The following is a 27,473-nucleotide window of genomic DNA, read 5'->3' on the forward strand; positions in this document are numbered from 1 at the left end:
CAACATTCATCATTATTTTTTCCTGTCATCTTAGCCAATCTGACAGGTGTGTAGTGATATCTCAGAGTTGTCTTAATTTGCATTTCTCTGATCAATAATGATTTGGAACACTCTTTCATATGAGTGGTAATAGTTTCAATCTCATTCTCTGAAAATTGTCTGTTCATATCCTTTGACCATTTATCAATTGGAGAATGGCTTGATTTCTTATAAATTTGAGTCAGTTCTCTATATAATTTGGAAATGAGGCCTTTATCAGAACCTTTAACTGTGAAAATGTTTTCCCAGTTTGTTGCTTCCCTTCTAATCTTGTTTGCATTAGTTTTATTTGTACAAAGGCTTTTTAATTTGATGTAATCGAAATTTTCTATTCTGTGATCAGTAATGGTCTCTAGTTCATCTTTGGTCACAAATTTCTTTCTCCTCCACAAGTCTGAGAGATAAACTATTCTATGTTCCTCTAATTTATTTATAATCTCGTTCTTTATGCCTAGGTCATAGACCCATTTTGATCTTATCTTGGTATATGGTGTTAAGTGTGGGTCCATGCCTAATTTCTGCCATACTAATTTCCAATTATCCCAGCAGTTTTTTATCAAATAATGAATTCTTTTCCCAGAAGTTAGGGGCTTTGGGTTTGTCAAACACTAGATTGCTATAATTGACTATTCTGTCTTGTGAGCCTAGCCTTTTCCACTGATCCACTAATCTATTTCTTAGCCAATACCAAATGGTTTTGGTGACTGCTGCTTTATAATATAATTTTAGATCAGGTACAGCTAGGCCACCTTCATTTGATTTTTTTTTTTTTCATTAATTCCCTTGAGATTCTCGACTTTTTATTGTTCCATATGAATTTTGTTGTTATTTTTTCTAGATCAATAAAATATTTTCTTGGAAGTCTGATTGGTATAGCACTAAATAAATAGATTAGTTTAGGGAGTATTGTCATCTTTATTATGTTCGCTCGGCCGATCCAAGAGCACTTAATATTTTTCCAATTATTTAAGTCTGACTTTATTTGTGTGGAGACTTTTTTATAATTTTGCTCATATAATTCCTGACTTTCCTTTGGTAGATAGATTCCCAAATATTTTATGGTATCAACAGTTATTCTGAATGGAATTTCTCTTTGTATCTCTTGCTGTTGGGTTTTGTTGGTGATGTATAAAAATGCTGAGGATTTATGGGGATTTATTTTGTAGCCAGCTACTTTGCTAAAATTATGAATTATTTCCAATAGCTTTTTGGTAGAATCTCTGGGGTTCTCTAGGTATACCATCATATCATCTGCAAAGAGTGATAGTTTGGTTTCCTCATTGCCTACTCTAATTCCTTTAATATCTTTCTCGACTCTTATTGCCGAGGCTAGTGTTTCTAATACGATATTAAATAATAATGGTGATAGTGGGCAACCTTGCTTCACTCCAGATTTACTGGGAAAGGTTCCAGTTTTTCCCCATTGCATATGATGCTTACTGATGGTTTTAAATATATGCTCCTGACTATTTTAAGGAAAAGTCCATTTATTCCTATGCTCTCAAGTGTTTTTATTAGGAATGGATGTTGGATTTTATCAAATGCTTTTTCTGCATCTATTGAGATGATCATGTGGTTTTTGTTTGTTTGGTTATTGATATAGTCAATTATGCTAATAGTTTTCCTAATATTGAACCAGCCCTGCATTCCTGGTATAAATCCTACTTGGTCATAGTGTATTATCCTGGTGACAATTTTCTGTAATCTTTTTGCTAATATTTTATTTAAGATTTTAGCATCAATATTCATTAGGGAGATTGGTCTATAATTTTCTTTCTCTGTTTTCAGCCTACCTGGTTTAGGTATCAGTACCATGTCTGTGTCATAAAAGGAGTTTTGTAGGACTCCTTCAATCCCTATTTTTTCAAATAGTTTATATAACATTGGAGTTAATTGTTCTTTAAATGTTTGGTAGAATTCACATGTAAATCCATCTGGTCCTGGGGATTTTTTCTTAGGGAGTTGATTGATAGTTTGTTCTATTTCTTTTTCTGAGATGGGACTGTTTAGGATATTTACTTCTTCCTCTGTTAGTTTGGGCAAGCTGTATTTTTGGAGGTATTTTTCTATTTCATTTAAGTTGTCGAATTTATTGGCATAAAGTTGGGCAAAGTAACTCCTAATTATTGCTCTAATTTCCTCTTCGTTAGTGGTGAGTTCTCCCTTTTCATTTTTAAGACTAACAATTTGATTTTCCTCTTTCCTTTTTTTAATCAGATTTACTAAGGGTTTGTCTATTTTGTTGGTTTTTTCATAGAACCAACTCTTAGTTTTATTAATCAATTCAATAGTTTTTTTTACTTTCAATTTTATTGATGTCACCATTTATTTTTAGAATTTCAAGTTTAGTGTTTGACTGGGGGTTTTTAATTTGTTCCTTTTCTAGCATTTTTAATTGCAAACCCAATTCATTGACCTTCTCTTTCTCTATTTTATACAAATAGGCCTCTAGAGATATGAAATTTCCCCTTATTACCGCTTTGGCTGCATCCCATTTTGGTATGATGTCTCATTATTATCGTTTTCTTGGGTGAAGTTATTAATTATGTCTATGATTTGCTGTTTCACCCAATCATTCTTTAGTATGAGATTATTTAGTTTCCAATTATTTTTTGGTCTACTTCCCCCTGCTTTTTTGTTGAATGTAATTTTCATTGCATCGTGGTCTGAAAAGGATGCATTTACTATTTCTGCCTTACTACATTTGAGTTTGAGGTTTTTATGTCCTAATATATGGTCAATTTTTGTATAGGTTCCATGAACTGCTGAAAAGAAAGTGTATTCCTTTCTGTCTCCATTACATTTTCTCCAGAGATCTATCATATCTAACTTTTCTAGTATTCTATTTACCTCTTTGACTTCTTTCTTATTTATTTTGTGGTTTGATTTATCTAATTCTGAGAGTGCAAGGTTAAGATCTCCCACTATTATAGTTTTACTGTCTATTTCTTCTTGCAGCTCTCTTAGTTTCTCTTTTAAGAATTTAGATGCTACCCCACTTGGTGCATATATGTTTAATATAGATAGTGCTTCGTTATCCATGCTACCCTTTAGCAAGATATAGTGTCCTTCCTTATCTCTTTTAATTAGATCAATTTTGGCTTTAGCTTTATCTGAGATCAGGATGGCTACCCCTGCTTTTTTGACTTCACCTGAAGCATAGTAGATTTTGCTCCAACCTTTTACCTTTAACCTGCATGTATCTCCCCGCTTCAGGTGTGTTTCCTGTAAACAACATATTGTAGGATTCTGGCTTTTAATCCATTCTGCTAACCGCTTCCTCTTTATGGGGGAGTTTACGCCATTCACATTTATGGTTAAAATGACCAATTCTGTATTACTTGCCATCTTGTTAACCCCGGTTTATGCTTTCCTCCCTTCTTTCCCCTTTCCCCCCCTTCCCAGTATTAAGCTTGTGAGCACCACTTGCTTCTCACAGCCCTCCCTTTTTAGTATCCCTCCCCCCGCCTTAGAGTTCCTCCCCCTATCTTACCCCTTTCCCTCCCAGTTCCCTTATTCCCTTCCCCTTAGCTTATTCCTTCCCTTTTCACTTTTCCCTTCTCACTTTTCAATGAGATGGGAGAAGTTTCACCATAGATTGAATATGTCTTAAGATTTTTCACTTAAAGCCAATTCTGAAGGCAGTAAGATACCCACTATATTTATCCCCCTCCATTCTTTCTCTCGGATATAATAGGTTTCCTATGCCTCTTCATGAGATGTACTACCCCCACTTTACCCTTTTTCTGGTACAATGTCCTTTCCACATCAATTTCTAGAACAAGGTATACATGTATTCTTTATACATCTATATAGTCAAAATATAGTTCCCAAGATTAATCTTTACCTTTTTAGATTTCTCTTGAGTTCTATATTTGTAGATCAAACTTTTTGTTAAGTTCTGGTTTTTTCATCAGAAATAGATGAAATTCGCTTACTTCGTTGAATGTCCATCTTCTTCCCTGGAAAAAGATGCTCATTCTCTCTGGGTAAGTTATTTTTGGTTGCATACCAAGTTCCTTAGCCTTTCGGAATATCATATTCCAGGCCCTTCGATCTTTTAATGTGGATGCTGCCAGATCCTGGGTGATCCTTATTGTGGCTCCTTGATACTTGAATTGGGTTTTTCTAGCCGCTTGCAATATTTTTTCCTTCATCTGAGGGTTCTGGCATTTGGCCACTATATTCCTTGGTGTTTTGATTTTCGGATCCCTTTCAGTGCGTGATCGATGAATCCTTTCAATGTTTATTTTTTCCTCTGTTCCTATGACTTCTGGGCAGTTCTCTTTGATAATTTCCTGGAAAATAGTGTCCAGGCTCTTTTTTTCATCATGTTTTTCTGGGAGTCCAATGATTCTCAGATTGTCTCTCCTGGATCTGTTTTCCAGATCTGTTGTCTTTCCCAGAAGGTATTTTACATTTTTCTCCATTGTTTGATTTTTTTGGATTTGCTTGACTGATTCTTCTTGTCTCCTCGAGTCATTCAATTCTACTTGTTCAATTCTGATTTTCAGTGAAGTATTCTCTTCAGTCACTTTTTAAAAATCTTTTTCTAATTGTCCAATTGAGTTCTTTTGTTCTGTGGAATTTTTTTCCATTTCGCCAATTTTGTTTTTTAGAGAGCTGTTTTCTGTTTCCAGTTCACTAATCCTATTTTTCAAGGATTTTACTTCTTTATCCACTCTCTCTTTAACTGACTTCTCCAGGCTCTTTTGCCAAGCCTCCCTCTCCTTTTCCCATTTTTCTTCTAGCTCCCTTGTGAGAGCCTTTTTAATCACTTCTATGAGGTTCATCTGTGCTGAGGAATAGATGCTCTCCTCCTTTGGGGATTCACCTGGGCACTGCCTGTTTTTAGTCTCCTCAGGATTTAGAGTCTGCTCTCTATCTGTATAGAAGCTGTCAAGGGTTAAAGTCCTCTTCAGCTTCTTACTCATTCTCTCTATTAATCAGAGACAAACTACCAAAGAAAAACAGAAAAAACTGGAGTCTTTCTTTGGGGGGGGGCGCTGGGTGTGTTATCGAGCTTCCTCTACAGACTGCAGGGGGCAGCAGTGAGGCACTAGCAGGACTGTGCTGCGCCTGCGCTCTGAGATCCCAAAGCGTGCTGAGTCACTGTGGGGGAGGAAGGGGGGTGCGGCCAGGTCCTGAGAGACTCCAGCTGTTTGGGGTTGTATTCTTCAGCCCCGGTGTTTTTAGCTTCTCTGCTGGGCTGCTGACTTGCTGCAGGTTCCAAACCTGTAGCGAAGCTCTCCCCGCAGAGACGGCTGTGATCACTCCCCGCGATCACTCCCCACCCCCTCTCCAGTCTGCTCCCATGCTCTCATTGCCGCTGCCCGCCGCCTGCGCCCGATCTAAAATCGCCCCAGCCCTCCAGTAAAGACAGACCTTTCTTGGCAGATCTCAAGGATGGCTTCTCTTGGTAACTATATGTGGGTTTTTTTCAGTCAAGCATTGATTCAGAGGCTTGTAATGAAATGGATAGTGAGAGAAAGTGTGGAGCTTATGCAGCTGTGAGCCTCCTCTCCGCCATCTTAACCAGAAGTCCCAAAATATTTTTCACACAAATTAAGTCTGATCTAACCAGCTGGAAAAATATTAAGTGCTCTTGGATTGGGTGAGTAAATATAATAAAGATGACAATACTACCTAAAGTAATCTATTTATTTAGCACTATACCAATCAGACTCCCAAAAAACTATTTTGATGACCTAGAAAAAATAACAAAGTTCATATGGAAAAACAAAAGGTCAAGAATTTCAAGGGAATTAATGAAAAATAAAATCAAATGAAGGTGGCCTAGCTGTACTAGATCTAAAATTATATTATAAAACAGTGGTTACTAAAACCATCTGGTATTGGGTAAGAAATAGACTAGTTGATCAATGGAATAGGTTAGGTTCAAAGGACAAAACAGCTACTAACTTTAATAATGAAGTGTTTAACAAACCCAAAGACCCCGGTTTTGGGGATAAGAATGCAATATTTGGCAAAAATTGCTGGGAAATTTGTAAATTAGCATGGCTGAAACTACATATTGATCCACACTTAACACCGTACTCCAAGATAAGGTAAAAATGGGTTTATGACTTAGGCATAAAGAATGAGATTATAAATAAATTGGAAGAACATAGGATAGTTTACCTCTCAGACCTGGGGAAGCAGAAGGAATTTATGACCAAAGAAGAAGTAGATATCACCATTGACTACAAAATAGAAAATTTTGATTATGTCAAATTTTCTGAGATGGGACTGTTTAGGATATTTACTTCTTCCTCTCTTAGTTTGGGCAAGCTATATTTTTGGAGGTATTTTTCTATTTCATTTAAGTTGTCGAATTTGATTATGTCAAATTGAAAAGTTTTTGTACACATAAAAGTAATGCAGACAAGATTAGAAGGGAAACAATAAGTTGGGAAAACATTTTTATAGTCAAAGGTTCTGATAAAGGCCTGATTTCCAAAATATATAGAGAACTGACTCAAATTTATAAGAAATCAAGCCATTCTCCAATTGATAAATGGTCAAAGGATATCAACAGACAATTTTCAGATGATGAAATTGAAACTATTTCCACTCATATCAAAGAGTGTTCCAAATCACTATTGAGCAGAGAAATGCAAATTAAGACAACTCTGAGATACCACTACATACCTGTCAGATTGGCTAAGATGACAGGAAAAAATAATGATGAATGTTGGAGGGGATGCGGGAAAACTGGGACACTGATGCATTGTTGGTAGAGTTGTGAATCAATCCAACCATTCTGGAGAGCAATCTGGAATTATGCTCAAAAAGTTATTAAACTGTGTATACCCTTTGATCCAGCAGTGCTACTACTGGGCTTATTCCCTAAAGAGATAGTAAAGAAGGGAAAGGGACCTGTATGGGCCAAAATGTTTGTGGCAGCCCTGTTTGTAGTGGCTAGAAACTGGAAATTGAATGGATGCCCATCAATCAGAGAATGGCTGGGTAAATTGTGGTATATGAATGTTATGGAATATTATTGTTCTGTAAGAAATGACCAGCAGGATGAATACAGAGAGGCTTGGAGAGACTTACATGAACTGATGCTAAGTGAAATGAGCAGAACCAGGAGATCATTACACACTTCAACAACGATATTGTATGAGGATTGTATGAGGAAGTGGATTTCTTTGACAAAGAGACCTAACTCAGTTTCAATTGATCAACAATGGACAGAAGCAGCTATATCCATAGAAAGAACACTGGGAAATGAATGTGAACTATTTGCATTTTTGTTTTTCTTCCCGGGTTATTTTTACCTTCTGATTCCAATTCTCCCTGTGCAACAAGAGAACTGTTCAGTTCTGTAAACATATATTGTATCTATGATATACTGCAATATATCTAACATCTATAGGACTGCTTGCCATCTAGGGAGGGGGTAGAGGGAGGGAGGGGAAAAATTGGAACAGAAGCACGTGCAAGGGATAATGTTGTAAAAAATTACCCTGGCATGGATTCTGTCAATATAAAGTTATTATAAAATAAAATAAAATATTAAAAAAAAGTTCTGGATTTCCTAACACAAACCCAAAGCAAACCCAAAACTCTGTTCCATGAGTTGTTTATATTTCTTGGGAACATCACAAAACAGATATGCAGGTCTTTGGATATCTGGGATTCATTGCTGATTGGGTGAAAGCCAGAAGAAAGCTAGAATTGTTATTATTATTATTTTTGTTTGTTTTGAGTTTTTTTTTCAAATTGTCTTACTATTTTTTAAATTTATTTTTAGTCATAGATGTTCATTGAGAGGAGAGGATCTCAACAGACAGTGGCTTTCTCCTAGTGCCCAACATCAGCCAACTATCTACCATACGAAGGGCCTCTTACACTATTTAAATAACATTGGCCGGACACCAGTGGTGAGTCTTCCTCATTTCATTCTTAAGAATTTTCCTAAGAAATAAATGGAAATCAGATAATAAGTATTTTCTAATGCTTTCACTTAAAAGACACTATTTATAATACTAAAGTTACTTATTATTTAAGAAGGCAGTGCCAACCTTACATAACAACATTACCTTTCTCACTCAAGGATCTGAATAGAGATTTAGTTAGCTGTGCAGTGATCTACAGCAGAGGTGTCAAAATGACTACATGACATTTTCAGTTAAAATACAAGAAAATAATTCAAGCAAGATTTGAAGAAATAGTAACAGTAATTATTGTGAATTTTATTGTAATAAATGCCAAAAGCCAGCCAGACGAAGAGCAAAAAGCAGGAAGCATGACTGTTTCTAATATTTCATGTAAGCCTGGGGAAATAGTTTTTCCTTTGAGGTCCTCAACTTTGACATTAACAATAATAACAACAATCAAAAAATAGCAAGTTAATTCAATGATTCATTTAATGGGAACCTTGAAGATTGATACAGTCCCCTCACCTGGAAGAGGGCAGCTAAGCTCCAGCTCAACCCTCTTTTTGTATCCTTTAAAAGAGAAATCTCTCTGGGTGGTACAGTAATTACTGGTTAGTGAGGATTGGCAGTAAGATGAGCAGGGAGGAGAGACATCCTTAAGGGGCTGGCTGGTGTCTTACCTGACTCATGTAAAGAAAAACCATAAGGCAGGATTCCTTTCCACTCTGACAACCTCTAATAGAAGAGAAGAAGATTTATTTTAAAACATGACAGGTGAAAGGCTTGTTTAAAATATAAATAAACATTAATTAGCTATAAACATGACAGTCCCAGACTTGTTTCCTGCTGGGACCATCTGAAAGGTGGGTGAGAAACAGCTGAGTATTAAATGCTATTCACAGTGTTACAAAGCTCTTTAATCACCTCTTACTTACCTACATGGATATATTTAGTCAGCCTCCTGAAGATGCAAAAAACACTGCCATCCATCCAGTTTTTCTGCTTATCTTATTCAGGGAAAACTGTCCCTGAGCTGAAACAAAGGAGACATAAGTAAACTTAAGGAATTCTTTTGGGGTTCTATGGATGGTAATAGATAAGAATTCTCAGCTTCTTGTTGGATAGAAGCAAAATTTCCTCCATGTCTATTAGTTAACTATTTTTTTTTTACAGGAGAGCAGATATATTTTGTGAATACTAGAATGAGTATTAGAATTCTATTGGCTAGAATAGCAATGATGCCCAGCAAAGTTAGTGGTTCATGTGACAATCACACATTAGCCATTGTTCTATGTAAGTAATACAACCTTTTTAAAAGTAGGGGGGAAGAGTGAGGTTTTTTGCCATCACATCATGTCCCTTAGGCATCTCAAATTAAAATAGAACTTATTATCTCTTCCCATCTCCAAAACCAATATTCTTCTGAAATTCTATTTTCCAGTAAAGGCCATTATCATCCTTTGGGTCATTTGGGTTTGCAACCTCAGAGCCTTCATTAAATTTTCCTACTCTCTTACTCCAAATATCTAGAATCATCAAATCATGTTTATTCTGTCTATAATATCTTGCCCATCTACCTTTTTCACAGTATTTATGGCCATCCAAGGAATTCAGGCTCTCATTAACTCACATCTGGATTATTCTTCTTGCTTCTGAATTGGTCTTTTTGACTCAAGCTTCTCCTCTCTTAAATTCTTCTTTCATATAGCTGGTAAATTTCAGAATGATATTCCTAAAATGAGATAATACAAAAATATTTATGTAACATATAAAGCAAACTTTAAGTGTATATTAATGCTAGCTAACATTAATATTATTGCTATTATTGTTATTATTGTATTTTTGTCATTCCTCTATTTAGTAAAAAACAAGTTATCCCCTCCTACCACTACAAAGAAATAAATATTTTTCTGTTTTATTTTAAAGCTTCTTGCAATCTGACTCCAATCTACCTTTTGAACTTTATTATACATTCCCATCCATGTGCTCTTTGATCCAGATAAATTGTTTTTCTTGCTCTATCTCTTGTTACTATGTCTTTGCATAGACTGTCCCCTATATTTGGAATGTGTACCATCCTTATCTCTGAATCTCAGAATGCCTTGTGGGTATACAGCATGTCCCAATACCTAAGGCAATCTGCAACTTGGGAAATCTATCTTAATCATGCACATCTATGCCAGTGGGTAGAAGAAAACCAGAGTGCAATCCTATGTACTTTCAGAATATGGTAGCTTACTGGATAAACTGGGAGTAAGGTTAATGCTTTTCTCAATTAGGTCATTCTTATGATTGTGACCTCAATTAGGTTATTATTATGATTGTGAAGACATAATTCTTCCTTGAAATTTTCCTCCATATCCCATGTAGCCATGTAAGCCCAAAAATATCTATGGATTATTTTATGACAAATATCTGATTATCTTGCTCTATCCTCTGCTTTCATGTTTGTTCCTCATATCTTGAATTTGGGAGATTTTTTTTTATTCTGTGGGATGTTCTGTTCTTTTTTGCCCAGCAGCACTGATATATGAGTAATAATCAGAATTTTTATTTTCATTGCTAGTTGGTAGATGACTTTTTCCTTCCCACAAATCATAGTCCCAGACCATAAGTGTCTTTCTCATATTTATTAGAGGAGCATATATATATGTATATATATCTATGTATATATATATATATATGTATATATATGTATATGTATATATGTATATATGCATGTATACACACATATGTACACATATACCTATAAACTCATAGGCCATAGGTATCATGAAAGGTAGAAGATAAACCCATTTGTGTGTATATATGTGCATGCATATATACACTTACATGATATTTATGTCCCATGTGTATATGTATGTATTCCATTATATATGTCTATATACTTCCTGTCTATATATGTACTTCCATGTACACATTCATACATATATACATATACATACCTATACACACATATGTCTATGTATCTTCAACAACTATGTCCCTCAGAGAGGCAGTAACCTTATGACTAAATTTGTTGGGATAGATATAACATGTGAGAATTATATAATATATTGTCTACCTCAAGGCAGATTACGGGAGCTTAGATTAGATTCATGTACAAAGGTAAGCTGTGGTAGCATTCTCTGGCTCTTGTTGCACTGTAGAGAACTCAGAATTGAGAATAGGAGAAGCTATTGCTCTCTGTATCTTCTTTGCTCTTTATTTCCCATACATGAGTATTGGTAAAATTATTTCTCTGTCCCTTTGAAGAGCCTATTGATTTTAGTTTACAGTTTTTAGCAATTTGATCTAATCTAGTCCTGGGTTACATGTTTTTTTTTTTTTAATGAATTAATCAGCAGCTAGAAAATAGTAAAAAAAAAAAAAAAGCCAAAAATGATGACATTTTTCATCCTAAGCTTGCATCATCATATGTTGTTTTAATGAGATTTCCAAGGAGCTCCAAGCTCTCTGCACAACATCTCTTCCATCCTAACAATGTAGATGTTTGTCAAAGGAGACAAATTTCTCTTACATTTCCATTTCCTACAAATACTCTATCTTCTCCTTGTTTTCTCAGATCATCATTCCTGCTCTGGCATCATTTTATTTTCATTAAAAGCTTGACTCAATAATTAAGCAGTTTAGCTTAACTACTTTTTTCTTTATCCTTGAATCATTTTTTTTTTTTTTTGCAACCACTCATCATTTTCTACATGACAATGCTAGATTTTTCTCACCATCTGCTGTCTTAATCCTACGCATGAACTATTTGAGCCAGGTGGAAGAAGTCATGAATTATGCTAGCAGTCTTGTACAATTTGTGCTGTATACATTCACTTATACTCTCTATTGCATATCAACACTTCTCCTCTTTTCTCATAATCCTTATATGCTATTTCTCTCATCAACTTTTCCAAGTCTTCTCTTATCTCTTCAAGTCTCCAGCCCTGTACCTTTTCTTTCATCTTGCTTCTTTCTGATGATCTTGCCAAATATTTCACTGAAATAATTGAGGCCATCTATCAGGAGTTCTTTCTTTTCCCTAAGCCTGTATTCCAAATTATTTACTGTTTTCCCTTTGTTTGCTTTCATCTAAGAGGGATTGGATCTTCTCTATGTAAATGGTAGACTCTTGACTTGTGACCTTGGTCTCATCTATCTGATCTTCTAGAGAAAAGATATCAAAGAGACCATAACATTCCTGTATAAACTGAATGAGAAATTAATTGGGAAATAACTAACAAAAGAAATTTTAAAAATAAGACATAGATAATACTAGTATGTGGTTTTCTAGGTCAATATACTTCCCCAGGGATTCTTATATCCAGTTCAGTAGCCCTGTTTCTATTTGAGTTTGACACCACTGTTATAAACTTTTCAGTTCTATAATACTCTGTCTAATTTTCTGCCTCTATTTATCCATTAGCCTTATCACTATTGCTTATAGATAGATTTAAAGTTGAAGTATTCCTTTAAATCAATAAAAACATTATTAGATCCTATTATCCCCTCAGATTTACTGTCCCTTATTTCTTTTCCTTTTCACATGGCAAACCTCTGATAAAAAGCACTCTGCATTTGCTGCCTTTACTATTTGACTTCATACTCATGCCTTTAAAACCTTGCAATCAGGTTTCTTACATTTTCTCTCAACTGAACAAAACTGATCTTTTCAAGTGATCCATTAATTACCAATTTTAATTACTTTTTATCAACATTTATATTTCTTAGTCATTTTGTAGTCTTTTACTCGTTCTGCACCCCTTCCTCCTAGATTCCCTCTCTTCCATGAAGAGTGTCAAGGCATTGCTTTCTCTACTTATGCTCCTACATATCTGGTCCCCCTCCAATTTCCTTTGATGAAATAGCAATCCTATGTGCCCTTGCAATCCTTAGATGTTCTCCAGGGTTCTGTACCAGATCAGTCATTTTCAGTTAGTTAATGCTAATCCATTAGTAATAATGGGTTAAAATATTGCTGCTATTCAAAGTTCTAGGTGTAGATTTAATCCCACTCTCTCATATGAATCTTTGTCAACTGTCTGTTGAATATTTCCAACTTTATAACTTTTGATATCTCAGTCTCAGCATGTCCAAATAAAACTTACTATTTTTCTCCAAATCCTTTCTTCCTTCCTAAGCTCTCTCATTTTGTTGAGGGTGCTACTCTTTTTCTGACTTAGGTTTTTAATCTCAGATTTATCCTAAATCCTTTACTTGTCTTATCCAACAAGTTGCTAAGCTTTTTTAATTTTACCTGTACAATATTTATATATTGTCTCCTTCTCTGCACTGACATGGCTATGACTCTTGATAAACTTCTTTGCCTCTCACCTGGACTTTTCCAATAGCATTGGACTCCCTGAATCTATCCTACCCTAATAAAATCTTCATTCAGTTGCCAAATTTTAAAGCACAACTTTTTTCATGCCACTTCTCTCCTTAAACACTTACAGTGATTCCCTTTTTTCCTTTTGGGAACATACATACTCTACTTGTGTTTTTCAAAGCTCGTTACAGTCTAACTCCATTCTGTTTTTCCAGTCTTGTTGTATGTTTCTCATTTGCATACCTTTGCTTTTTCAATCATAATGGCTTGATTGTTGTTTCTTTTTGCCAAATCCCATGTTCTGATTCTCTGTCTCTGTACATCTTGTGCCTCAAGCTTGGATGCCATTCCTCTCACTTCAGCTTTGAACAATTTCTCCTCTTCCTTCATGCATTGGTTCAAGCCCTACAGAAAAGTTATCTTGATCCATCTAGTCACCAGAATCCTCCAACAAGAAACTACTTTAAATACATTTCTAATTTATTTTTAAGCATATATGTTAATTTCCTTGTCTTCAATAACAGTAACATTAAATCCCAGAATTTCTAAATTTGATATTTGTGAAGTGCTTTACAAATATTAGATCATTCCATCCTTACCAGAAAATCAGGGAAATAGTTGCTATTTTATTATTATCCCATTTTTATAGATGAAGAAATTGAGCCCAAAGATATAAAATGAGTTACCCAGGATCACTGAACTATCTGAAGCAAGATCTGAACATAAGTTTTCCTTGACAAGTCTATCACTCTATTCACTGACACTTATATAATCATCTTTACATTAACATAGAGCTAATTTCACTTTTGTTTTTGTATCCTACATACAAATCACAGGACCTGGCACATAATGGACCTATTATTTTTTTTTCCTTAACATTATTTCTGATCTTGGAGACTCATAGTATGTTCTCTGAAAATCAAATATTTCTCTTTTTTTCTAATGGAAATTTCAATAAAAATAAAAATAAATTTCAACAAAAAATACTTGCTGCCATATCTCATGCTGAATGACTTTAATGTAATTTAAATCAAAGGAACTTCTATCTTTTTTTCTATACACCTAATTCAACTTATTTTGCGGTCCTATACTTGCCTTGATTCAGTCCACTGAGCTTCCTGATATTCTGTAGTACATTTCCCTCTTTTCCATGTCCTAGTCTTTCCCATGTCTCCATTTTTTTTTTTAATTTATTTATTTATTTATTTTTTTAATTTTTTATTTAATAATTACATTATATTGACACTCGTTTCTGTTCCGATTTTTTCCCCCTCCCTCCCTCCACCCCCTCCCCTAGATGGCAAGCAGTCCTTTATATGTTGGATATGTTGCAGTATATCCTAGATACAATATATGTTTGCAGAACCGAACAGTTCTCTTGTTGCGTAGGGAGAATTGGATTCAGAAGGTATAAATAATCCGGGAAGAAAAACTAAAATGCAGATAGTTTACATTCGTTTCCCAGTGTTCTTTCTTTGGGTGTAGCTGCTTTTGTCCGTCATTTATCAATTGAAACTCAGGTCTCTTTGTCAAAGAAATCCACTTCCATCAAAATATGTCCTCATACAATATCGTTGTCGAAGTGTATAATGATCTCCTGGTTCTGCTCATTTCACTTAGCATCAGTTCATGTAAGTCTCGCCAGTCCTCTCTGTATTCATCCTGCTGGTCATTTCTTACAGAACAATAATATTCCATAACATTCATATACCACAATTTACCCAGCCATTCTCCAATTGATGGGCATCCATTCATTTTCCAGTTTCTAGCCACTACAAACAGGGCTGCTACAAACATTTTGGCACATACAGGTCCCTTTCCCTTCTTTAGTATTTCTTTGGGATATAAGCCCAATAGAAACACTGCTGGATCAAAGGGTATGCACAATTTGATAATTTTTTGGGCATAATTCCAGATTGCTCTCCAGAATGGTTGGATTCGTTCACAACTCCACCAACAATGCATTAGTGTCCCAGTTTTCCCGCATCCCCTCCAACATTCATCATTATTTTTTCCTGTCATCTTAGCCAATCTGACAGGTGTGTAGTGGTATCTCGGAGTTGTCTTAATTTGTATTTCTCTGATCAATAATGATTTGGAACACTCTTTCATATGAGTGGTAATAGTTTCAATCTCATCCTCTGAAAATTGTCTGTTCATATCCTTTGACCATTTATCAATTGGAGAATGGCTTGATTTCTTATAAATTTGAGTCAGTTCTCTATATATTTTGGAAATGAGGCCTTTATCAGAACCTTTAACTGTGAAAATGTTTTCCCAGTTTGTTGCTTCCCTTCTAAACTTGTTTGCATTAGTTTTATTTGTACAAAAGCTTTTTAATTTGATGTAATCGAAATTTTCTATTCTGTGATCAGTAATGGTCTCTAGTTCATCTTTGGTCACAAATTTCTTTCTCCTCCACAAGTCTGAGAGATAAACTATTCTATGTTCCTCTAATTTATTTATAGTCTCGTTCTTTATGCCTAGGTCATAGACCCATTTTGATCTTATCTTGGTATATGGTGTTAAGTGTGGGTCCATGCCTAATTTCTGCCATACTAATTTCCAATTATCCCAGCAGTTTTTATCAAATAATGAATTCTTTTCCCAGAAGTTAGGGGCTTTGGGTTTGTCAAACACTAGATTGCTATAATTGACTATTCTGTCTTGTGAGCCTAGCCTTTTCCACTGATCCACTAATCTATTTCTTAGCCAATACCAAATGGTTTTGGTGACTGCTGCTTTATAATATAATTTTAGATCAGGTACAGCTAGGCCACCTTCATTTGATTTTTTTTTCATTAATTCCCTTGAGATTCTTGACTTTTTATTGTTCCATATGAATTTTGTTGTTATTTTTTCTAGATCAATAAAATATTTTCTTGGAAGTCTGATTGGTATAGCACTAAATAAATAGATTAGTTTAGGGAGTATTGTCATCTTTATTATGTTTGCTCGGCCGATCCAGGAGCACTTAATATTTTTCCAATTATTTAAGTCTGACTTTATTTGTGTGGAGACTTTTTTATAATTTTGCTCATATAATTCCTGACTTTCCTTTGGTAGATAGATTCCCAAATATTTTATGGTATCAACAGTTATTCTGAATGGAATTTCTCTTTGTATCTCTTGCTGTTGGGTTTTGTTGGTGATGTATAAAAATGCTGAGGATTTATGGGGATTTATTTTATAGCCAGCTACTTTGCTAAAATTATGAATTATTTCCAATAGCTTTTTGGTAGAATCTCTGGGGTTCTCTAGGTATACCATCATATCATCTGCAAAGAGTGATAGTTTGGTTTCCTCATTGCCTACTCTAATTCCTTTTATATCTTTCTCGACTCTTATTGCCGAGGCTAGTGTTTCTAATACGATATTAAATAATAATGGTGATAGTGGGCAGCCTTGCTTCACTCCAGATCTTACTGGGAAAGGTTCCAGTTTTTCCCCATTGCATATGATGCTTACTGATGGTTTTAAATATATGCTCCTGACTATTTTAAGGAAAAGTCCATTTATTCCTATGCTCTCAAGTGTTTTTATTAGGAATGGATGTTGGATTTTATCAAATGCTTTTTCTGCATCTATTGAGATGATCATGTGGTTTTTGTTTGTTTGGTTATTGATATAGTCAATTATGCTAATAGTTTTCCTAATATTGAACCAGCCCTGCATTCCTGGTATAAATCCTACTTGGTCATAGTGTATTATCCTGGTGACAATTTTCTGTAATCTTTTTGCTAATATTTTATTTAAGATTTTAGCATCAATATTCATTAGGGAGATTGGTCTATAATTTTCTTTCTCTGTTTTCAGCCTACCTGGTTTAGGTATCAGTACCATATCTGTGTCATAAAAGGAGTTTGGTAGGACTCCTTCAATCCCTATTTTTTCAAATAGTTTATATAACATTGGAGTTAATTGTTCTTTAAATGTTTGGTAGAATTCACATGTAAATCCATCTGGTCCTGGGGATTTTTTCTTAGGGAGTTGATTGATAGTTTGTTCTATTTCTTTTTCTGAGATGGGACTGTTTAGGATATTTACTTCTTCCTCTGTTAGTTTGGGCAAGCTGTATTTTTGGAGGTATTTTTCTATTTCATTTAAGTTGTCGAATTTATTGGCATAAAGTTGGGCAAAGTAACTCCTAATTATTGCTCTAATTTCCTCTTCGTTAGTGGTGAGTTCTCCCTTTTCATTTTTAAGACTAACAATTTGATTTTCCTCTTTCCTTTTTTTAATCAGATTTACTAAGGGTTTGTCTATTTTGTTGGTTTTTTCATAGAACCAACTCTTAGTTTTATTAATCAATTCAATAGTTTTTTTACTTTCAATTTTATTGATCTCACCTTTTACTTTTAGAATTTCAAGTTTAGTGTTTGACTGGGGGTTTTTAATTTGTTCCTTTTCTAGCATTTTTAATTGCAAACCCAATTCATTGACCTTCTCTTTCTCTATTTTATACAAATAGGCCTCTAGAGATATGAAATTTCCCCTTATTACCGCTTTGGCTGTATCCCATACATTTTGGTATGATGTCTCATTATTATCGTTTTCTTGGGTGAAGTTATTAATTATGTCTATGATTTGCTGTTTCACCCAATCATTCTTTAGTATGAGATTATTTAGTTTCCAATTATTTTTTGGTCTACTTCCCCCTGCTTTTTTGTTGAATGTAATTTTCATTGCATCGTGGTCTTAAAAGGATGCATTTACTATTTCTGCCTTACTACATTTGAGTTTGAGGTTTTTATGTCCTAATATATGGTCAATTTTTGTATAGGTTCCATGAACTGCTGAAAAGAAAGTGTATTCCTTTCTGTCTCCATTACATTTTCTCCAGAGATCTATCATATCTAACTTTTCTAGTATTCTATTTACCTCTTTGACTTCTTTCTTATTTATTTTGTGGTTTGATTTATCTAATTCTGAGAGTGCAAGGTTAAGATCTCCCACTATTATAGTTTTACTGTCTATTTCTTCTTGCAGCTCTCTTAGTTTCTCTTTTAAGAATTTAGATGCTACCCCACTTGGTGCATATATGTTTAATATAGATAGTGCTTCATTATCCATGCTACCCTTTAGCAAGATATAGTGTCCTTCCTTATCTCTTTTAATTAGGTCAATTTTTGCTTTAGCTTGATCTGAGATCAGGATGGCTACCCCTGCTTTTTTGACTTCACCTGAAGCATAGTAGATTTTGCTCCAACCTTTTACCTTTAACCTGCATGTATCTCCCCGCTTCAGGTGTGTTTCCTGTAAACAACATATTGTAGGATTCTGGTTTTTAATCCATTCTGCTAACCGCTTCCTCTTTATGGGGGAGTTTACCCCATTCACGTTTATGGTTAGAATGACCAATTCTGTATTACTTGCCATCTTGTTAACCCCGGTTTATGCTTTCCTCCCTTCTTTCCCCTTTCCCCCCCTTCCAAGTATTAAGCATGTGAGCCCCCCTTGCTTCTCACAGCCCTCCCTTTTTAGTGTCCCTCCCCCCGCCTTAGAGTTCCTCCCCCTATCTTACCCCTTTCCCTCCCAGTTCCCGTATTCCCTTCCGCTTAGCTTATTCCTTCCCTTTCCACTTTTCCCTTCTCACTTTTCAATGAGATGGGAGAAGTTTCACCATAGATTGAATATGTCTTAAGATTTTTCACTTAAAGCCAATTCTGAAGGCAGTAAGATACCCACTATATTCAACCCCCTCCATTCTTTCTCTCAGATATAATAGGTTTCCTATGCCTCTTCATGAGATGTACTACCCCCACTTTACCCTTTTTCTGGTACAATGTCCTTTCCACATCAATTTCTAGAACAAGGTATACATGTATTCTTTATACATCTATATAGTCAAAATATAGTTCCCAAGATTAATCTTTACCTTTTTAGATTTCTCTTGAGTTCTATATTTGTAGATCAAACTTTTTGTTAAGTTCTGGTTTTTTCATCAGAAATAGATGAAATTCGCTTACTTCGTTGAATGTCCATCTTCTTCCCTGGAAAAAGTTGCTCATTCTCGCTGGGTAAGTTATTTTTGGTTGCATACCAAGTTCCTTAGCCTTTCGGAATATCATATTCCAGGCCCTTCGATCTTTTAATGTGGATGCTGCCAGATCCTGGGTGATCCTTATTGTGGCTCCTTGATACTTGAATTGGGTTTTTCTAGCTGCTTGCAATATTTTTTCTTTCATCTGAGGGTTCTGGCATTTGGCCACTATATTCCTTGGTGTTTTGATTTTAGGATCCCTTTCAGTGGGTGATCGATGAATCCTTTCAATGTTTATTTTTTCCTCTGTTCCTATGACTTCTGGGCAGTTCTCTTTGATAATTTCCTGGAAGACAGTGTCCAGGCTCTTTTTTTCATCATGTTTTTCTGGGAGTCCAATGATTCTCAGATTGTCTCTCCTGGATCTGTTTTCCAGGTCTGTTGTCTTCCCCAGAAGGTATTTCACATTTTTCTCCATTGTTTGATTTTTTTGGATTTGCTTGACTGATTCTTCTTGTCTCCTCGAGTCATTCAATTCCACTTGTTCAATTCTGATTTTCAGTGAAGTATTCTCTTCACTCACTTTTTTAAAATCTTTCTCTAATTGTCCCATTGAGTTCTTTTGTTCTGTGGAATTTTTTTCCATTTCGCCAATTTTGTTTTTTAGAGAGCTGTTTTCTGTTTCCAGTTCACTAATCCTATTTTTCAAGGATTTTACTTCTTTATCCACTCTCTCTTTAACTGACTTCTCCAGGCTCTTTTGCCAAGCCTCCCTCTCCTTTTCCCAAGCCTCACTCTGCTTTCCCCATTTTTCTTCTAGCTCCCTTGTGAGAGCCTTTTTAATCACTTCTATGAGGTTCATCTGTGCTGAGGAACAGACAATCTCCTCTTTTGGGGAATCACCTGGGGACTGCCTGTTTTTAGTCTCCTCAGGATTTAGAGTCTGCTCTCTATCTGTGTAGAAGCTGTCAAGGGTTAAAGTCCTCTTCAGCTTCTTGCTCATTCTGTCTATTAATCAGAGACAAACTACCAAAGAAAAACAGAAAAAACTGGAGTCTTTCTTTGGGGGGGGGGCTGGGTGTGTTATCGAGCTTCCTCTACAGACTGCAGGGGGCAGCAGTGAGGCACTAGCAGGACTGTGCTGCGCCTGCGCTCTGAGATCCCAGAGCGTGCTGAGTCACTGAGGGGGGGAAGGGGGGGGCGGCCAGGTCCTGAGAGACTCCAGCTGTTTGGGGTTGTGTTCTTCAGCCCCGGTGTTTTTAGCTTCTCTGCTGGGCTGTTGACTTGCTGCCGGAGGAAAGTATCCAAACCTGTAGCGAAGCTCTCCCCGCAGAAACGGCTACGATCACTCTCCACCCCCTCTCCAGTCTGCTCCCGTGCTCTCACTGCTGCTGCCCGCCGCCTGCGCCCGATCTAAAACCGCCCCAGCCCTCCAGTAAAGACAGACCTTTCTTGGCGGATCTCAAGGATGGCTTCTCTTGGTAACTATTTGTGGGTTTTTTTCAGTCAAGCATTGATTCAGAGGCTTGTAATGAAGTGGATAGTGAGAGAAAGTGCGGAGCTTATGCAACTGTGAGCCTCCTCTCCGCCATCTTAACCGGAAGTCCCCATGTCTCCATTGATTTTTATCTTTTGTCCTGGAACTTTTATCCAATCAACTTTGTCATTCCTGGAAAGGTCATGAGTTGAAATGTCCTTTGACTCAATATACCATGTCTGTGTCTTCCTAGCACAAAACACTTTTCCTGGCTACCACTTCCCTATATGTGTTGTCTTATCCTTTTGGATTTAGTTTTCTTGAGAGCAAATCTATTAATACTTTTTCTATTGGAAACATAAGTCCCTAGGGAAATTCTGATCATTAGTAAGACATTAGTTTCAAGCAGTATTAATTTTCTTTAAAGAAAAACAACTGCTCCCAATAACTCTGAAACTTACACTTTGCAAAGTGCTTAATCACATTTGCAGTATATCCTACAAGTAGTTTCCCCCTCATTTCAGCAGTGAAGAAACTGACTCAGGGAATTGATGAAATAACATGCTGAAGGTCATATGTGGAATATGAATCAAAAAATAAAAACGTAGATTTTTGAATTCAATGTCCATTGTTCCCTCTACCACACCATACTGACTTCAATGTACAAAAGGAATAATTCACTGGATAGAAGTATCTGGGGGGGGGGAGGGGTAAAGAAATGTTTGTTTGCTTAAAGGTTAGGCAAGTCAGTAGGGTTTTTCCTTTCTTTGTATCTCTAACATTTAGCACAATGCCTAACACATACTAAGCTCTTAATAAATGCTTGTTGATAGACTGATTTTATGTGAAGCCTAGTAGCTCATTAATACTTTTTTTTTTCTAATTGGGAACCTTATTATTATCACCCTCATCTCATTTTGGTGGAAAATGTTATCTGACTAAGGACTGGCTGATTTGATGTTTGGAAAGTGATTTTTATTTTCATTTATGAAAGGTGCTATATAACTATAGAATACATCAGTCTACACATAATCATTTGCTTCATAGGATCTATTAAAGGACTCTTAAAGCTTTGAAAAGCAGATTCTAGCAAGGAGGGGAAGAAAGAATACCATTCTAATCTTATTACTATGCTATAATAATAGGACCCACTGTAGGCATTTTCCAAAACAGCCAATTGAACATTATATTGAGCTTCATGTGGTTAATTTCACTCACAATCAGCCATTGGATCCACTAAATCTCAGCTCTAAGCAAAGACAATTTTATGAAGGCTACTTTAAAGCTGACCTTACAGAAACTCCTGAGTTGGGAATAGACATGGAGCTTAAAAACCCTTTTCAAATGTCTTTAGGACTAAATTCTATCCATACTACTTGCAGTTAAACTAACCTTGATTGGATGGTACTGATTACGCAGATGAAACAGGACAAAAAGAGCATTCACCAATTGATAAATGTTTAAAGGAAATGAACAGACAATTTTCAGATGACAAAATTAAAGTCATATGTAGTCATATGAAAAAATGGTCTAAATTATTATTTATTAGAGAAATACAAATTAAACAACTCAGAGGTATGACCTCACACTTCTCAAATTAGCTAAGATGACAGGAAAAGATAATAATAAATGTTGGAGGGAATGTGGAAAAACTGGGACACTAATGTATTGTTAGTGGAGTTATAAAATGATCCAACCATTCTGGAGAACAATTTGGAACTATACCCAAAGGAATATAAAACTGTGCATGCCTTTTGACCCAGTAGTGCCACTATTGGGCCTGTGTCCCAAGAAAATCACAAGGAGGGGAAAAGATCCATGTGTGCAAAAATAATCGTAGCATCCCTTTTTGTGGTAGCAAAGAATTAGAAAACAAGTACATGCCCATCAATTGGGGAAATGACTGAACAAGTTGGTAGTATATGAAGATAATGGAATATTATTGGTCTATAAAAACTGATCAACAGGCTGATTTTAGAAAGGCCCAAAAAGATTTAAACAAACTGATGCTGAGCAAAAATATTAGGAAACAGGAATACGTTACATGCAATAACAGCAAGAATGTACAATGATCACTTATGAAAGACTTGGTTCTTCTCAGTAGTTCAGTGATCCAAGGCAATCCCAATAGACTTTGGATAGAAAATGCCATCTGCATCCAGAAAAGGAACTATGCAGATTGAATGAAAATCAAGACATACTATGTTCACTTCTTTTTTCTTTTCTTTTTTTCCTGTCCCATGATTTTTCTCTTTTGATCTGATTTTTTTTCTCTCCCAACATGATTTATTAAAAAAATGTGGAGAGCAGAGCCAAGATGGCAGAGAATGCACATGTGAATTTCTAAGCTCTGTCATACCCTCATGATCAATTACTAAATTCAGCCTCAAAAATAGTGCTTGACTGGTAAAACCCATGAAGATTCGAAGTACAACAATTTACCAGCCAAAGATAACCTGGAATTTCATCAGAAAATGTTTGTCCTCAGGGGCCAGAGCAGATCAGCATGGGCAGTGACAGAACTAGAGGCTAGCATATTGTGCAGATCAGGCAGGAATGATCTCTGTGGTTAGAAAAAATTACAGAAATGACTCTGGCATAGAATGATTGCTCTGTTTTGCTTGCAAAACAGCAGATTAATAGAGAAATTAAAGCCACTCTAAAAAATGCCAGAACCTAACAGGATCTGGCTTTCCCCACTCAAAACCGGAAGTGACTCAGTACAGATAACAGCACAACTGTGCAGTCCAAATCTGCAATACAGGGCTTTTCCTTGGGGCAATTACGGACTTGCATGGCAGGGGGGCACAGCCCATGGCAGCCTCTAATCTGCACAGTGTGGGGCTCAACCTGGGGCAATAGAACTTCTGCAGTGCAACTTGCTTCCAGGGCAGACACACTTCTGGTCTGAGCGGGGTTATTAGCTAGTCAGCTGCTAATATCCACAACCCCACAGTGGGCTTTGGCCTGGGTTAGTGACACTTTCATTGCTTAGTCTCTACCTTTAGGGCAGTTGCTAAGCCACACAGTGGGATTCTCCACTGGGCACTTCTATAGCTCGGCCTGTGCTGAATCACATTCAGTTGGGTAGGTGGGGGGGGATTTTTTCCCAGAGCACTCTCATGCCTCCCTGCTCTTTTCAGCCTGTTTATATCTTTCCCTACTTTGCAGAGGAAGCTGGTAAGCTCCTTGTACTGAAGGTAAACCTGAAAGGCTTTTAAAAAAATGAGTAAAAAATTCAAAAAGATGATCAATAGCTTCTATACAGAAAAAGAACAGGTTTGCAACCCTGAGGAGACTAATAGCAGTCTCCAGACAATACCCCAAAGGGGAATGTTACTTGACCCCCTTCACAGAACGCTCTCTTAGAAGAGACTATTAAAAGTCTCAAAAGAGAGTTAGAAGAAAAATGGGGAAAGGAAAGAGAAACTATGCAAGAAAACAACAACTTCCTGAAATATAAATTGGAAAAAGTAAAAAATTCCCAGGAAATTCAGGGAAACAGAATTTGTGAATTGGAAAAAGTAAAAAAAAAAAAATCCCAGGAAAATAGGATTTGTGAATTGTAAAAGACAAAGAATTTGCAAGAAAGTAGGATTTGTGAATTGGAAAAATAAAAGAATTCACTAAAAAAAAATAGTGAGATGGAAAAAAAATTCCATAGAGCAAAACAACTCATTTAAAAATTCAATTGGACATATACATAAAGAAGTAAAAAAGCTAATGAAGATGATAACTCATTAAAAATCAGAACTGAACAAATAGAAATTAATGATTCATTGAGACATCAAGAATCAGTCAAGCAAGACCAAAAAAAAATGAAAAATTAGAGAAAAGCATCAAATATCTACTTGGAAAAATGACAGATCTGGAACATAGATCTAGGAGAGATAATCTGAGGATTATTGAACTTACTGAAAATTATGATGAAAAAAAAAAAAGAGCCTAGACACTATTTTACAGAAAATCATCAAAGAGAACTGTCCAGATGTAATAGAATCAGAAGGTAAAATAGGCATTGAAAGAATTCATTGAATACCTGAAAAAGACCCTAAAATAAAAACTCCCAACAATATTGTGGCTAAATTTCAGAATTATCAGATTAAGGAAAAAAAAATATTACAAGCAGTGAGAAAAAAACAATTCAAATACTGAGGTGCCACAATAAGGATCACCCAAGATCTGGCTGCCTCCACATTAAAAGATCAAAGGGCCTGGAAACTGATATTCTGAAAGGCAAAAAAACTTGGAATGCAGCCAAGAATAAACTACCCAGCCAAGCTGAGCATTTTCTTCCAGGGAAGAAGATGGACATTTAATGAAACAGATGCATTCCATTTGTTTATAAGAAAAAAAAAACCAGAACTAAACAAAAAAATTGATCTCCAAAAACAGGACTCAATAGAAGCAGAAAAAGGTAAAAGAAACCAAGAACTGTATTTCTTTTGTAGATATACAAAAAGACTACATGTATAATTTGATTTTACTGATATAACATAAAAAAGGGAAGTAGAAATGGAAAGGTGATAGTGTTCAGAAAATGGGAAAAGGGGGGATAAAAAGAAGGTAACTACACCCCATGAAGAAGCAAAGGAAACCTATCTTATATGCGGGAATTTAGAGAGGGAAAGGAACATTGTATGAATCTTACTCTCATCAGAGTTGGCTCAAAGAGAAAATGATTGACATACTTGTTTTGCAGAAAATCTTCTCTCACCTCATTAAAAAGGGGGAGAGGAAAATGGAAAAGGAAAAGAGTAATAAGGAAAGGGTACAAGAAAGGGGAAGAGATTCAAAGGGGGCAGGGATCCTAAAGAGGGTGAGCGGCATTATACAAATGCGGCACATAAGTTTAAAACTGGGAAAGAGGGTTGGCAGGGCAAGAAAAAGAAATACATAATCTCGGGAAAATAAGAAGACAGGAAATATAGAATTAGTAATTTTAACCATAAATGTGAATGGGATGAACTCTCCCATTAAGCAGAGGAGAATAGGAGACTGGATCAAAAGTTAGAACCCTATAATAGATTGTTTACAGGAAACACATTTAAAGCAGGGAGATACATACAGAGTAAAGGTGAAAGGCTGGAGCAGAATCCATTATGCTTCAGGTGAAGCAAAAAAAAAGCAGGCGTAGCCATCCTTATCTCAGATCAAGCAAAAGTAAAAAATGATCTAATTAAATGAGATAAGAAAGGAAACTATATCTTGCTAAAGGGTAGCATAGATAATGAAACAGTATCAATACTAAACATATATGCACCAAGTGATATAGCATCTAACTTTCTAAAGGAGAAGTTAAGAGAGTTGCAAGAAGAAATAGACAGCAAAACTGTAATAGTGAGAGACCTCACCCTTGCACTCTCAGAATTAGATAAATCAAACCACAAAACAAAAAAGAAAGAAATTAAAGAGGTAAATACAATATTAGAAAAATTAGGTATGACAGATCTTTGGAGAAAAGTGAATGGAGACAGAAAGGAATATACTTTCTTCTCAGCAGTTCATGGAATCTACACAAAAATTGACCATGTATTAGGACATAAAGACCTCAAAATTAAATGCAAGAAGGCAGAAATAGTAAATGCTTTCTTTTCAGATCACAATGCAATAAAAACTACATTCAACAAAAAGTTAGGTGTAAATAGACCAAAAAGTAACTGGAAACTAAATAATCTCATCTTAAAGAATGATTGGGTAAAATAGCCAATCATAGACACAATTAATAATTTCACTCAAAATAATGACAATGATGAGACATCATACTAAAATGTGTGGGATAAAGCCAAAGTGGTAATAAATAGAAATTTTATATTCTTAGAGGCTTATTTGAATAAAATAGAGAAAGAGAAGATCAATGAATTGGGCTTGCAACTTAAAAAGCTAGAAAAAGGCCAAAATAAAACCCCCCAACCAAATACTAAACTTGTAATTCTAAAATTAAAAGGAGAAATTAATCATATTGAAAGTAAAAAACAAAGAAACAAAAATCTATTGAACTAATAAATAAAACTGAGTTGGTTTTATGAAAAAATCAATAAAATTGATAAACCTTTGATAAATCTGATTAGAAAAAGGAGAGAAGAAAAGCAAATTGTTAGTCTTATACATGAAAAGGGAGAACTTTCCACCAATGAAGAGGAAATTAGAAAAAATAATAAGGAGTTACTTTGCTGAACTTTATGCCAATAAATTTGATAACCTAAGTGATGACTACCTCCAAAAATATAGGCTTCCGAGATTAACAGAGGAGGAAGTAGTCCTATTAATTAATAAATTAATTATTAAATAGTCCTATTTCAGAAAAAGAAATAGAACAAGCTATTAATCAAGTCCCAAAATAAAAATCCCCAGAACTACATGGATTTACATGTGAATTCTACCAAATAGTTAAAAAACAATTAGCCCCAATGCTATATAAACTATTTGAAAAAAATAGGGAATGAAGGAGCCCTACCAAATTCCTTTTATGACACAGACATAGTACTGATACCTAAACAAGGTTGGTTGAAAACAGAGAAAGAAAATTACAGAGCAATCTCCCTAATGTATATTGATGCTAAAATCTTAAATAAGATATTAGCAAAAAGACTACAGAAAATCATCCTCAGGATAACACACCATGATCAAGTTGTATTTGTACCAGGAATGCAAGGCTGGTTCAATATTAGGAAAACTATCAGTATAATTGGTCACATTAATAACCAATTTAACAAAAATCATATGATCATCTCAATAGAGGCAGAAAAAGCATTTGATAAAATCCAACAT

General features: G+C 35.5%; 1 protein-coding gene across 1 annotated transcript in view; it reads left to right on the forward strand.

The window, feature by feature from the left end:
• Nucleotides 1-27,473, forward strand: part of AGBL1 (AGBL carboxypeptidase 1) — a 1,144,955-nt gene that overhangs the window by 596,169 nt on the left and 521,313 nt on the right. Inside the window, exon 19 of the mRNA XM_051981064.1 lies at nt 7,799-7,928. Within this exon, the coding sequence (XP_051837024.1) occupies nt 7,799-7,928 (130 nt within the window). The remainder of the gene's footprint in view (nt 1-7,798; nt 7,929-27,473) is intronic.

The sequence above is a fragment of the Antechinus flavipes genome, chromosome 2 (genome assembly GCF_016432865.1).
Source record: "Antechinus flavipes isolate AdamAnt ecotype Samford, QLD, Australia chromosome 2, AdamAnt_v2, whole genome shotgun sequence".
Lineage (NCBI taxonomy): Eukaryota > Metazoa > Chordata > Mammalia > Dasyuromorphia > Dasyuridae > Antechinus > Antechinus flavipes.